Source organism: Arvicola amphibius, chromosome 1 (assembly GCF_903992535.2).
Source record: "Arvicola amphibius chromosome 1, mArvAmp1.2, whole genome shotgun sequence".
In the NCBI taxonomy this organism is placed as follows: domain Eukaryota; kingdom Metazoa; phylum Chordata; class Mammalia; order Rodentia; family Cricetidae; genus Arvicola; species Arvicola amphibius.
In genome coordinates, this window is record NC_052047.1 from 162317542 (window position 1) to 162331904 (window position 14363).

Below are 14363 nucleotides of genomic sequence, written 5' to 3' on the forward strand. Positions count from 1 at the left end.
GTTATATGTGTTGCTTTTATTGGTTAATAAAGAAGCTTCTTTCAGCCAATGGCTTAACAGAATATAGCCATGTCAAAAGAGATAGAGAGATTAGGTAGAGTCAGAGGAAAGCCATGTAGCTGCCACAAGAGACAGATGCCTCCGCAGGAGCTTGCTGAAACTTTGCTGGTAAGCCACAATCTCATGGTGATGCACAGATTAATGGAGATGGGTTATTTAAGATATAAGAGCTGGCTAAAAAATATGCTTAATTTATTGGCCAAACAGTATTGCAAATAATATGGTTTCTGTGTGATTATTTTGGGTCTGAGTAGCAGGGAACAAATGAGTGGCCTCTGACACCAAATTGATTTGTGCCAAGGTGGCCAACTAAATCCACTTAAAACTTAACAGTTTTGGGAAGGACTTCTAGACACACACACACATACACACACACACACATACACACACACACATGCACACACACACACAGAGAGAGAGAGAGAAAGAGAGAGAGAGAGAGAGAGAGAGAGAGAGAGAGAGAGAGATTAATGCAACTTCTTGCTCTACTTGCTGGTGGCAAGCAGAGATGTGGCTTCTTTAGGAGGCTTCCTGATTCAGCTTTAGCAGCAAAAATTGCATGACTACTTTAAAAACAGCAGCTTCCTGGTTTGCCAGCACAAATGGATTTGTCTCTTTCAGGAGGTACAGGTACGGAGCATTTAAATGAGGTTTGTAAGCAGAGTGCTACACTTGCTTAATGGCAACATAAGACCCACTGTGCCTGAAAATGGTTCAATGTGCATGGCTCTCAAAGACTGGGAACATGCCTCAACCATGCTGAGCTGGACAGAGATGATTGTGATTTCAAGGCCAGCCTGGGCTACAGAGTGAGTTCCAGGACAGGCTCCAAAGCTACACAGAGAAACTCTCTCTCAGAAAAAAAAATGGAAAAAAAGTCTCTATCATTATTAGGAGGTTGGCTGGCAAGACAGAGAAAGACTAGTTAACAGATAACTGCACTGATGAATATTTGTTTATTGACATCTCACAAGGTGACTTCACTCATGTAACTCTGAGGCACTCATGCAGTGTGTGTAAATGAATCACAGAGCAGAAATCTGATAAAGGGGAAGTCAACACCATACTTACATATCCGTATTCCAAATCCCAGCACCAGCAGTAGTTGCAAAACCTCACAAAGCATGCTCTGAGGAAGTCACCAATGAGGATCGTGACGTAAGTGGTCAGAACATCAGAAACGGTGAGTCGCACAAACTCCTGGTACAATACAGTCTTTATTAATGAACACATTTTTGTCCTCAGATGACCCTAATATTGATATCAAAACTGTGATGTTTCTAAGTCACTGCCTTGAAGACTAAAGCTAATGATAAAAGAGAAAAAAGATAAGTAGGCACATCAAGTAAATGAAAAATAGCTCCTGTGTATTTTGTTACTCCTAAACTAAGCAGCTCCATCCTTAAATCTTCCTAGCAGCTTCCTGTTTTAGTGAGAAACTTTGTGACACCGAAGTTTAAAAACAAGTGGAAAAATACTCAATATGCATGCATTTTAGATTTGTATCTGGCATTGAATTGTATGTTTTGAAAATGTAATGTGTATATGGTATGTGGCTGTAACTTCAATGAGGTTGCTTTAAAAAGTGTTTATATTAGTTTCTTTCCTTGGTGTTGGCCAAATACATGACTAGAGCTACATAAAAGATGAGAGTTTCCTCTGGCTTACACTTGAAGGAGAAATGGTCCATTATGCGGGAAGCATAGTAGCATGAGTGTGAGGCAGCTGGTCACAGTAATAACACAGTAAGGAAGCAAGGAATGAACATCAGTAGTGTTCAGGCAAACCCCATCCCACACCTCCCCGCAGTGTTCTGCTTTATCCAGCTTGGCTCTATTTCCTAAAGATTCTACCATCTTTCAAAACAGTGCCACCAGCATGCAATCACAGTTTCAAACACAAGACCCTGTGAAGTATATTTCACATTCAAACTACAACAGTGTTATTTTTAAAAATCAAAAAAACCTTGTTTTCAACATCTACAGGATATGTGGAATGAACTTATTTTTAACAGAGCACTCATGTAGGTATATATATATATGTATATATATGTATATGTATATATATATATATGACTTCCATCTGTCTAGATGGTCTCCTTTCTAAAATAACAAGTGCATTGTCTCATAGGGCAAGTAAGCATTTGACAGAGTAATCAGTGAATTTTCCAGTTTCATACTTCAGAGCTGGGCCTCCTAAACTCATGGCATCATAAGCCACCATCACCTTCCTTGCCATGCTTGCATACCATATGAAATATTAATACTAATATTTATAATATAATATTATCTATATATTATATATATCTATAATAACTATGTATATATAGATAGATAGATAGATAGATCGATATAGATATATAGATATATATATGTCTATGGATATATATATATATATATATATTGTGTGTGTGTGTTCTGGAAAAGGCAAGTCACTTCTGTGGTGTGGGTTTGAAATTAAATTAAATGCAAATTATATGCATTGTGAGTTGGACAGGAAGGTTAATATTACCTCATGGAAATATATGACAACAACCATTAATAAAAATGCCAAATAATTATAAATACTCTTCATCATAGTTTATTTTTGATGTTCCTTTTCTGTTTCTCACCAATAAATTATACTCTGAAGATTAATGACATTGAATATATAAAGTCATAATTTCAGAGAGGTACTACTTACTGGTCAAAGATGGGAATGTGACTCAGTTGACAAAGTGCTCACCTAGCATGTACAAAACATTGGGTTCAATCCCCAGCACCATGTTAACAAGCAGTGGTGGAACCAGTGACCCCAGCACTAAAGAGACAGAGGCAGAAAGATCTGAAGATCAAGGCCATCCTCAGCTACACAGTAAATTCACATCTAGGCTAGGGTCCATGAGACCCTGTCTTCAAAAAAATAAGAAAAAGAAATACTACTATTCTATTATAAGTTTTTTGAATTTTGACTTCCATCTGTCTAGATGGTCTCCTTTCTAAAATAACAAGTGCATTGTCTCATAGGGCAAGTAAGCATTTGACAGAGTAATCAGTGAATTTTCCAGTTTCATACTTCAGAGCTGGGCCTCCTAAACTCATGGCATCATAAGCCACCATCACCTTCCTTGCCATGCTTGCATACCATATGAAATATTAATAACTAATATTTATTTTATAATATATTAAAGTAAAATACATACATCAACTACCTTAGGTATAAGTTCACTACAATGTAAATATAATGAAAACAAAAGATTATTGAAGTTTTAAATATGTATTTTAGAATTATTTTAACATTAATTTTCCTGCAAAGTAACCCATGACAAAGGCCTGGAAGCAGTAGAACATTTTGACCTCAAAGTAGAGATAAAAAACAGAAAAAAAAAATGACAGAAAGGAAAGAAAGCATTTGCTCATAGGTGTTTTAAAACCTCTCATCACTGAGGCAAGCAGTTCCACATCCTTATAGGGGGCCCTGCACACAGCTCTCTCTGTTGTTCCTGTACTACTCTTCCATTATTTTCTCTTTTGAGTCTCATTAGCTTTCTTTTGGACCATCAGACTAATGCTTTTCCAGGGTACTTAGCCTTGCACATGGTCTTCCTCAACCAACCTTGCCTAACTCCCCTCCTGTCTCAGTTTGACCAACTGAAAAACCTTGCCAGAGCATGACTAAGGCAAGTGTCCTTTGATCACTGATACAGAGATGTGCTATAAAAGAATGACACTCAGATTCCATGCATTCTATCCTTCTTTCACTGCCAATGTGTATTTGAAATCTTTTTATAATTATGTTGTTAATGGCCTTGCCTCTCTCTGTGTGTAATAAATAGGCTATAATTTTCACAATATGGGTCCATCTTTCAATCCCTTTATATCTCTAGTATCCAACAATTTTGGGTATGTATCAGCCATTAAGTAAATATGAAACAAAAGATTATATGCACTAGTCATTCCTGGTTATTCTGGAATGTTCTCTTCTATGTTCTCATTCGCCTTTTTATTCCCTTGTCAATGCTAAGACCCTGACAACAAGCATGATCTAGAGGTAGGTTGAGGAGGTTATTTTTTTAGTTTCCTCAGGAAGATTTCCTGAGAAGGGAAAACTTCAGAGTGGTGAGACAGTCCCTTATGCCTCCTTAGGGAAGGGTCATCACCCAGGGACTTAAATATTATTCTCCTCTAAGGTATGACATTTTACATCAATTCTACAAGGAGGATCTGAACACACTTGTATAAATTTTAAGTATCAATCATCAGATGGTGATGTGCGATTCCCCACTGTATGCTGTGAATATTATTGGTTAATAAAGAAAATGGCTTGGCCTGATAGGGTATAGTAGAGCTAGGTGAGGAAAACTAAACTAAATGCTGGGAGAAATGAGGCAGAGTCAAGAGAGAAGCCATGGAGCTCTGCCTAAGACAGACACTGGAACTTTATCTGGTAAGCCACAACTACATGGTAATACACAGATTAATAAAAGTGAGTTATATTAAGATGTAAGAGTTAGTCAATAAGAAGCTAGAACTAATGGGCCAAGTAGTGATTTAACTAATACAGTTTCTGTGTGGTTATTTTGGGGCTGAGTAGCCAGGAACAAACAAGCGCCCCCCCATAACAAATTTGTGCCCAATATGGGCAACTAAAATTTACTTAAAACCTGAGTGAGTTTGGGAAGGAATTCTCAGCATAAAACAACAAAAACAAAAGCAAAACAACAGAATTAAGCATGGCTTAATGCTGTGGCTCCTTTAAGAGAGGTTTTCCTGATTCAGAGGTAGCAGAAAAAAGCCACACAATTTTGAAGGTGGCTTCCTGGGTTGTGCTGCTAGTACAAACACTGATGAGGTCTGGCTATGGAGCATTTAAAAGGGATTTGTAAGCAGTACTGCCCCTGATTCAGTCTGAGGATTTGTAGAGGATTGAAGTCTAGTGATTGCTCCTCCGATTCTCTGATCTTTCATCTTTCACCCTAACATCTGACTCCAGGTTTTGATTGTTCAGACTAATTAGGATGGTGCTCACTTGAGCATATCTATTTCTCAGTATTCTCACCTACAAAGTGATGACACTTGGGGGGATCTCACATGAATGGCTTAAAATTTTAAGGAGTTCATGCTTGGCACATTTCATGGGAATCAGTGTTAGCCTTTCTTACTGTGGTCCTCAGCACTTGGCTTCTTATTTGTCTTCAAAACACAGTGTCAGCCATAGAACATGCCTACTTGGTTCACAGCGAAGGTTCTGTTGTCTGTCTTATTACCTTCCACTGTAGATAATAAATTACTATTTGAAAAGCACTTCAGAGTTGAAAGGAAAACAAATTTAGTGGGTTTAGAACCAAGAGAGCCCTGAGTGCCACAGCATCATGGAAAGAACAAAGTAGAAGACATTCAAAGAAAAGAAAGAGAAAACACCTAGAATGTTTCACAGAAGCATGCGCTTTTAGGGTACATTTTCATAATTATATAAATTCAACTGCCTTTACTATTTCTTCATTTTTAATTGACTAAAGGGTAGAAATGTTTCCAGAAACAATGATGGAAATACTGATATAATGAGGGCCAGTGCTTACTAACACTCAAAGTTGATACATACACCAAGTTACTGTCACTCTCCCAGATTCCACTGACCTAGCCAGCCTTCTATATTTCCCTTCTGTTCTACTTTTCTTCTTCCAATGGGGTGTCAAGCACTTAAGGGAAAGTCAGCAGAGCCAGTCATGGAAAGGGTGTGTCTCTTACCGGTATACAGAAGGAAGAAGAGGGAGAATGGCAGTAAGAAACAATAATGAAATGGGAAACTCACTACAGATATGATTCAGAAAACTGCACACAGCATGCTCTGAAATACACAGCATGTTCTGGAGCTCATGGTTTTTGTGTTATTAAGGGTTGACACATGGAGGACTTCCACAGAAGCTTCTACATCAGGAATATAAAGTTCTTTTAGAATAATACTTCTTGTTGAATTAATCTCTCCTTACCTTAGAAATGGCCATCCCATATCTTATTCCTTACAGTTAGTTTTACTGTTCATCAGGTGCCTTTCAAAGGACAGGCTTTAGTACATTCCAGAAGAAAGCCTATCAAGCTGCAAGTTTGCAAACTGCGCATTGTAAGGGTCTCTGTTCTCAAACGCAGGGTTGCAGATGTAGGGGATAGGTTAGGTGTGAAGAAACAGCCCATGAAAACACTCTTCCCAAAGAGCACTGCAACATGCACCCAAAAGTGACTGCCTGCTCCTGACAGAACTAACTGTCATGGGCATTGTAGATTAAAATAATACAACTGCTTTTTCATGGTTCTGGAAATAGGAAGTCTAAAATCAATGTGTAGACATAGGAGATCTGCTTCCCTTGCCTTCTAACTCCAAGAGGCTGTCCACACTCATTCAGCCTTTGCCCCTTCCTCCACCTCTAAGCACATCACTCCAATCTCTGCTTTCTTGGTCACATCTTAATTCTCCAACGTTGTCTCTGTGTCTCTCTTAGAGAGATACCCCTTGTAACCTTATTAGACTCACTCAACATAGCTCAGGGTATTCACTTTGCTAAGCTGCTCCATGTCTAAATCCATAAAGTGCACAACTTGAAGGGCTCTTGATCTGCCTGCCACACCACAGCCCATGGAATATCTCTTTTAAAAGCATACAGATATTAATTTATTCTTCATGTATGTCTCTAGAAGCGTGTGAGGCCTGAAAATTAATCAGTATGCATGAAGAAAGAAACTTATCTAATCATCAAATGCTTAAAAAAGTAAATATAGCAAAATATTTTATTATACTATGTATTCTCTATTCCAGATTCAATCATATAATTCTAGTGTTGTGTAACACACACACACACACAAATATATATATTTCTTCTATAATTGAAATCTTGATTGGCTTAATCTCCTGAATGTCAGACATGGACTGAAGATGTCTTTTGTGGCCACATTTGTTTACATTTCATTACTTCAGTAAGACCTGCGCTAATACATTGATATTCTCATCCTACAGAAAATATAATTTAAAAATTTGTTTACATAGCCAGGCAGTGGGGGTGCACGTCTTTAACCCCAGCACTTGGGAGGCAGAGGCAGTTAGATCTCTGTGAATTTGAGGCAAGGATGGTGTACAAGAGCTAGTTTCAGAATAGGTTCCAAAGCTGCAGAGAAGCCCTATCTCGTAAAACCAAAATCATTTTAAAAATTAAAAAAAAATATCCGTTTAAGTAATTTACAGACTCCATGACTGATACAGCTGAACTGCTATGTTCTAGAAACACTAAAATATAGTTCAATTTGTCTATACTTGATAAACTATGGTTGAATGAACATTGAGAGTGTTTTTTCCAATGTGATAAAATTACAAGCTTCAGAAAACACAAATAGAATCTGTACATAAGTGGGAGACTCTGAAACAGCATCTCTGGTTGTTTTTGTTTGATTTTTATTTCCCTTTATTGGATGTAAGCAATAAAACCTTATTTCTTTTATCTGGTAAATATCACTAGTCTTAGTTAGACTAGAGTCATTTACATAACCATTATAAAAACAAACAACTTAAAATAGCATTTCTTTTAAGGCTTAAGGGAAAATTATTAGATAAAAATTGATATTATGAAACCATTAGAGCCTTTTTATAAAAAAACAAATAACATTAAGCAGAGCTCCACATAAACACTATTGAGTCTGTATCTAAATTAGGGTGTGTTGTTAGCACATAATAGGTGGCATGAATCTCTTCACATGATTGTAAGCTATCCTTTTGTGTACAGCTATAAAAGTCCTATAAAAAGAAAATGTGTCTATCTCAGAGGATAGATGTAAAGTCTCCCTCTGTTAATAAATATGAAATTCAGAGCCAGCAAACACTAAATATTCAATAAACCATCTCTATTTTTATTATTAAACCGTAAACAAAAACACCTTAATTTGGAGGAAATATTCAGCCGGCTTTGCCCCCTAACAACATAAACTTTTCTTCATAACGTTACCTGTCCCACCATTGTTTCCCAGCAGGGTCCCCGAGGTACATCTGCAGGATGAACAAAAAACGGTGGTCCTGTGGTGTTCCCAGAGAGAGAGTCATTATAAGCCTTAATCATGTTGGCTTCCCACAGGGTAATATTGGCCTTCACAAGCTTCTCCTCTTCAATCTAGGAATCAGAAAGGTGGAAAGGAAAATAACACAGCACAGTTTCAAAGGCTAGACTGGGAAATTAGCATGCTGATGACAAGGACAATCCAGACACAAGGCTCACCTTGTTGTTAATCTCATCCATCAAGGCAAGAATAAATACATACAGGTTGCCTAGAAGAAGAGCAAAAATGCGCCCCAGGAGCCACTTCAGAGCAATGAGAGGATGGTAATCTTCCAATTCAGCAAATAAGTCAAACAGTGTGGGACAGAACATCCCCAGGAGGGACATAACCATGTTCATCTACAAGGAGACACAGGGACCGGGGCATTTCAGTTATTACGGCTTCCCTCTGGAAGTTGAGAAAATTTTCAGCTAGGTTACTTTGATACTTTAAAAAGCTAAGAATATGCCACGCCTCTTTTTAGCATTTGGTCTCAATAAAACAACAAAGACAATATTGAACTCATTTTTAAAAGTTATGCATAAATTTGCAATGTGCCCATGATCGTGTTTCCTCGGCATAGTGAGTGCACAATTGATCTCTCTGGCCAGAGAACACACTGATCTATGTGGTTACTGACTGTGATATGCTAATGCATGGCATTTTGAAAATGAGGTAAAGACGAAGAAAAGACTAGAAGTAACTCCTGCAACTTGTTCTCTAAACACATGACTCAAACTGTCGGCACTACACATTTTCTTACTTCCCCTTGAATACTCCATATTTTGAATGATTAGAACTACCAGAATATATTTAGAATATAATAGCTATTTTTAGGATTTTTTTTTTACTAAAAACACCCTATTAGAATTATCAAGAGGATGTACAACTCAGCATGATACAAAATCAGATAAAATATCTCAACTGACACTAAAATTTGGCAGATTCTGTACACCTCCATATAAAGACAGTCTAGCTTTTCTGCCAGTAGATGCATGGGGTCATTTATGAGTCTCCATTTTTATCTTCATTTGTATCTAGAGCTCAGAGTTCCTCTTAAACAGATATTAAATGCGTTCTTACAAAGAGTTATTCTTTTCAGGATACTGAGACAGACTGACCTAGTCCAGGTGGCTTCAAGGTCACTAGCTTTCTGCCCCCCCCCCCCCAGTGATGGGAAGAAGTTAATGATCAGCAACCATTCATCATTTGATATGATTCATTTACACGAGAATAGATCCATTGTGCCATGGGCCAAAGCTGAATGGCTTTTCTTACATTTACTATCCGCATTATGAGAATATTTTGAAAATCCTTTAAAAGAAAAAAGTTCCCCTGGTTAATGACTGCTACTTTACAGGCTCTTTCATGGAACAACTGTGATACTGTGATCTCTAAATGTGTGGTTCAGTTTTGCTGTTATTACTTCTGAAGATTTTACACTGTTTTTATGTAAAGGTATTTTTTTGAAGTATTATCTCAAAACTCTTCCATCTACACTGATTTGCAGAAGTTTTCTTCTAAGCATCTCATAGCATAAATCTGCACGTACTTTGAAAATGCCCAAGTTCAAGCTGATGTAGTGCAGCACACAAAAATACCTCAGGCACCACAGATTCTAGCAATAACTCAGGACTAATGATTTCCTGGTGTAAAATTTGTGTTCTAATCACCGCTCTCTTACACACTGATTACCAGATTCTCTGCAGGTAAATCTGGCCAAGAGCTGGCCTTCCTCACTTGAATAGCTGAGGAACACAGGCTTTGGCGAAAAAGAGATGGAGATGTGTCACTGGGATTCTCATGAAAAGCCTGGAAACACAAAATTAACCAGGCAATCTGATTGCTTCTTATAAGATAGGTATGGGAACTATGAACAAACTAATCAGGAAACTGGCCTTTCGTAACATCTTCTGAAAAAGCAATATTGGGTTATAAAAAGAGTCTTAGAATTGAAATAAAATGTCAAGGTATCAGTTTGGTTTTTTTAACTTTGCCTGTTATACCATCTCCTAAGATCTGCCCTTCCCTTTATAAAATATATTCTCTCTTTTTAAATATTTTATAAAATATTCTCTTTTCTTTTTTCTTTTTTCTTCTCATTCTAACTTTCCATCGTGAAAACCCAACAGCATGGATTTGGAGAGAGGACAGGAAGACAGTGGGGAATGTGCAGTGTGATGGATAAGCAGAAAAGTAGAACGGAGCATCAGGCAGGGAGCAGCCTTGTCTCATGCTCAATTGCAGAAACATAACCCACAAAATAGCAAGTATGAGTTTCCAAGCATGCAGAGACGAACTTCATTTTTTTCCCACCACCCAAGGGTGTCAGGATCTTGCTGTGCAAATTCCTGGGATCGCTTCACAGCCCAAAAGATGAGGTATCCACTTGCACCAAGTGTTAGGAACACGAAGAAGTTAGCAAGAAACCTCAGGAATCTGATGAGGTGGACGTTCTCCTCCACCTGGGCCGCTCTTTCTTCTATGATGGCTTCCTGTAACCAGGCAAAACAGAACGCAAGAGAAACACAGCTGAGGAAAGGATTGTGAATTGAGAAAAACAAGAAACAAAATTTAAACTAAATCTGAAATTCCATAAAGTAGTTGAATAATGACAGAACAGTACAGTAAGTGAATTGGTAGAGGCAGGAGGATGGGTAAGTTTGGGGTTAGCATCTGCTACATAGCAAGCTTGAGGCTGGTCTGGGCTACATGAGACCCTTTTCAATCATAACACCAGGAGAATATTCATTCTACAAAATACCCTCTTTCAGTACTTATTTTTTACAGTGGGAGGTGGGGTGGGTCAGCAAGTAGGGCTTTGCTTTTATGAAACAATTTCATGTAGCCTATGATGGCTTCAAACTCACTTTGTAGCTGATGCTGTACTTAAATTCCTGATCCTTGGGCCTCTCATCTCCCAAACGCTGTGGTTACAGGTCTGTTCAGCCATGCCCTGCTCTCCTAGTATTGTTTTAAAGCTATGTTGTAATGCTTTAGAATCAAGTTATATACTGAGCCTACATTTCTGCAAATAGCTGACAAGCATTGTCAAGGTATTTGAACTGTCTGATTCTGCCAACTCCTATTTGAGTCAAATAGCAGTATCTTATTACTAAATTTGGAGAAGAAAAGTTCTGACGAGAAAATACAGCTGTTACGGGTCACGGGATATTTCCGTCATAATCAGACTTGTGTCCACATCATAGCAGGCAGCAATGAGGAGAGTGTCCTTCTCACAACTGTCAAGAGATTTGACAGTTCTCATGGTATGCTTCCCAGTGATACTCTTAGAATACAAAGAATATAAGCTTTGGGGGTCTGTGCCTTTACCTTAAAGTTCATTGTGATAGAATTAAATTTGTTGTCAGCTGTTTCAGGGTTACCAATCAGATAGTCCCAGCTGCAGAATACCTTCCAGCTGAAATTGAAAGTATTGTCATCGCCACCTCCATCATCACCAATATTTTTGGTCATCCTGTAAAAAGCAGCAGTTTAATACAGCAGCCAGGAAAAAGTAAGAAAGGCAGGCAAGGGGAGGGACAAAATGGCAGTCATGGGTACACTGAAAATATGATGTCTGGAAAACATTTTTAAACAGGGTACTCATGTAAATAGGCAATGGGTATTTTGATTTTTAAATTTTATGCATTTTTCATTTAATTCTCTCATTTTATGGTAACCAAAAACTGATGCATGCTGCTGATGATTTTAATACCTATAAAGACTGACAGAATAAATGCCCTGCAGAGAAAAGGTGGGATTATTTTAAGGCTGATACAAAGCTCTGAACTTTATTCTTCAAAAGAAACCAAGACAAAGACTGGATTGGAAAACGGTGCAATGTGAAATCACAAGGGTGAAGCCAGAAGCACGGGCCACGCCTTTGCTTACAGTCCATTTCCCTTACTGAGAACTATGACAATGAAAGACTCATTTTATTCAGCATGAGTCTCCAGGCATTAGATAGTTCTCTAGACAGCCCATAGAAAAGACAGCACACATTGCTTTTACATGAATAGAAGAAAATAGCACCAGGAGCAGCTTTGCCAATAAGCAGATATACCACGAGTAGCCTTTTGCATACATGCTTGCCATGGGATTGCTTTCCAGTTCTGTCCTTGACATTATAAAAGGTTTTGACGATGTCGTCTTCACTTTGTAAATATTTGCCATTCATCCTGGGAAGTGTTTGTAAGAAGAGAATTTTGCATTTTGAATCTCATAATTCTAGATCCAGGTCATAAAGCAGGGACATGAAATGGAAGGCGGTGACTTTAGACCTTTCGTCCATCACTGTCCTTTTGTTCCAAGAACTCTTGAAAGAAGGCCAACTGCAGTTTTAGAGAGGAGGAGGAGACAGTCATGTGCTATGTTGGATCTGCCGCGAGGTCATGTTCCCATAAGTCGGCCTCATAGAACCTTCCAAGGCATCCTTTAGGGTCTGAATTTCATCATTAGAAACAGTGGATATTATCATATCTGGTGGAAATACTGCTGACAAATAAAATAGCAACATGGAGTCCATGAGGGGCTCTGTTTTTTTTTTCTCTATGTATGTGAGAGAATCTCTCAACAAAAGGGAATGTAACTAGTGGTGGGGAAAGAAGGAGGGAGACACAATTTTGATACTAAAATTCCACGTCAGGAAATATGAAAGACATTTAGGTAGGGTTTGAGGTGGGTCATAGATACATACAAAAGAAATAAAAAGAAAAAAGTTCGGACAATGGCAATTTAACTAGAATATAGAAATGTTTTTACTCATTTGGATATAGTGTGTAAGGTGGCCCCAATCCTAATGTTGTCTGGAATATAAATGGGTCTTGTCATATACTTATGTTTGATCGATTCAGTTTTTTAAGAAAAAAATTAGTACAAGAGTCATATCAAGGCAATTTAACTTCAAAGGGATTTTACAACAAAGCAATCATTTTTTAAAATGGATTTTAAAACTGTACAAGGCCACCCAGAACAAGCTAGAGATGTAATTTTGTCATCATGGGATGAATGAATCCTCCTCAGAGACTAGGGAACAAAGAATGCAGTTAGGGCTGGGCAGAGGTGGCACATGCGTTTAATCCCAACGCTTGAAAAATAGAGGTTGGAGGATCTCTGTGAGTTCGTGGACAGCCTGGTCTACAGAGTGAGTTCCAGGACAGCCAGGACTATTTCACAGAGAAACCCTGTCTCAAAACAAAACAAAACAAAACAAAACAAAACAAAAACAAACAGAAGAATGCAGTGAAGGCAGGAGTGCTGTGACCCTTCGATACATTTTGTGGTGACCCCCACCAAGAAAATTATTTTTATAACTATAATTTGTTACTGTTACAAGTCATAATGTAAATATCTGTGTTTTCCAATGGTTTTGAACAACCCTTGTGAAAGGGTCATTCGACAACCTCCCCCCAAAGAGGTTGCAACTCACATGTTGAGAAATACAAAGTTAGAGAACAGTGTCCAAAATTCTGTTCTGATTGTGTGAGCATGGCCTGATAACCAAGCTACTGAACCTTAAATCCATCATCCCTCCCATGACAGTAACTGGCACATCCTCACTCACTATACAAGACACACTGGAGGAACAACTTGGTCCTACAAAAGCTGAGGAGGAACACAGAGGGAGGGAAGGTGCAGCAGGAAACTTTTCATCGACAAATCTGGGTTCCAAAGGCCCTAAGGGGAGATGGTCTTCAACACTCTTCCTTTCATAGCCCTTCAAATAGTATTAGAGCTGTTTTGCAATAGTTAAGAGGTAAAGGTTTTCACTGGAGATGTGGCTCAATAAAGTGCTTGCCTAGCATGCTTGAGACTGTGTGTTGAATCCTTAGCACCCCATAAACTTGGCATGGTGGAACACATCTCCTATCCCATCACTCTGGAAGAAGTAAATTTGAGGTCAGCCTGGGGTACATGAAACCCATCTCACAAAAAAGAAACCCAAACCAAAAATCAAACAAAAAATGAAGGAACAGTTAATGGTTTTCATGATGCATGGTACATTTTAGATAAATATTAATTAATATTTGAAGTATAAATTATAGTTTGTGTTAGAAATTCTGAAATATAAATATTGCCAACTTTCCAAATTTAAAGAAGTATTTGTATATTTATGTTTATACCAGTTTATGATATGTTAATTTATGATACATGTAGGACAGTATATGGAGGCAAATCTCCACATCATTTACAGCTTACACATGACAAGATAGAGTACTGAAGGATTTCTTTTAGTCTATTCTAAGC

At 38.1% G+C, this 14363-nt stretch overlaps 1 protein-coding gene across 3 annotated transcripts in view; it reads right to left on the bottom strand.

The window, feature by feature from the left end:
* The window catches only part of Tmc1 (transmembrane channel like 1), a 141590-nt gene that overhangs the window by 27020 nt on the left and 100207 nt on the right, over nt 1-14363 (bottom strand). For all 3 annotated transcript variants that reach the window (XM_038340564.1, XM_038340559.1, XM_038340576.1), the window contains 5 exons: nt 11448-11592; nt 10415-10609; nt 8294-8473; nt 8027-8188; nt 1132-1260 (listed from right to left, as the gene is read on the bottom strand). In XM_038340564.1, coding sequence (XP_038196492.1) covers nt 1132-1260; nt 8027-8188; nt 8294-8473; nt 10415-10609; nt 11448-11592 — 811 coding nt within the window. The remainder of the gene's footprint in view (nt 1-1131; nt 1261-8026; nt 8189-8293; nt 8474-10414; nt 10610-11447; nt 11593-14363) is intronic.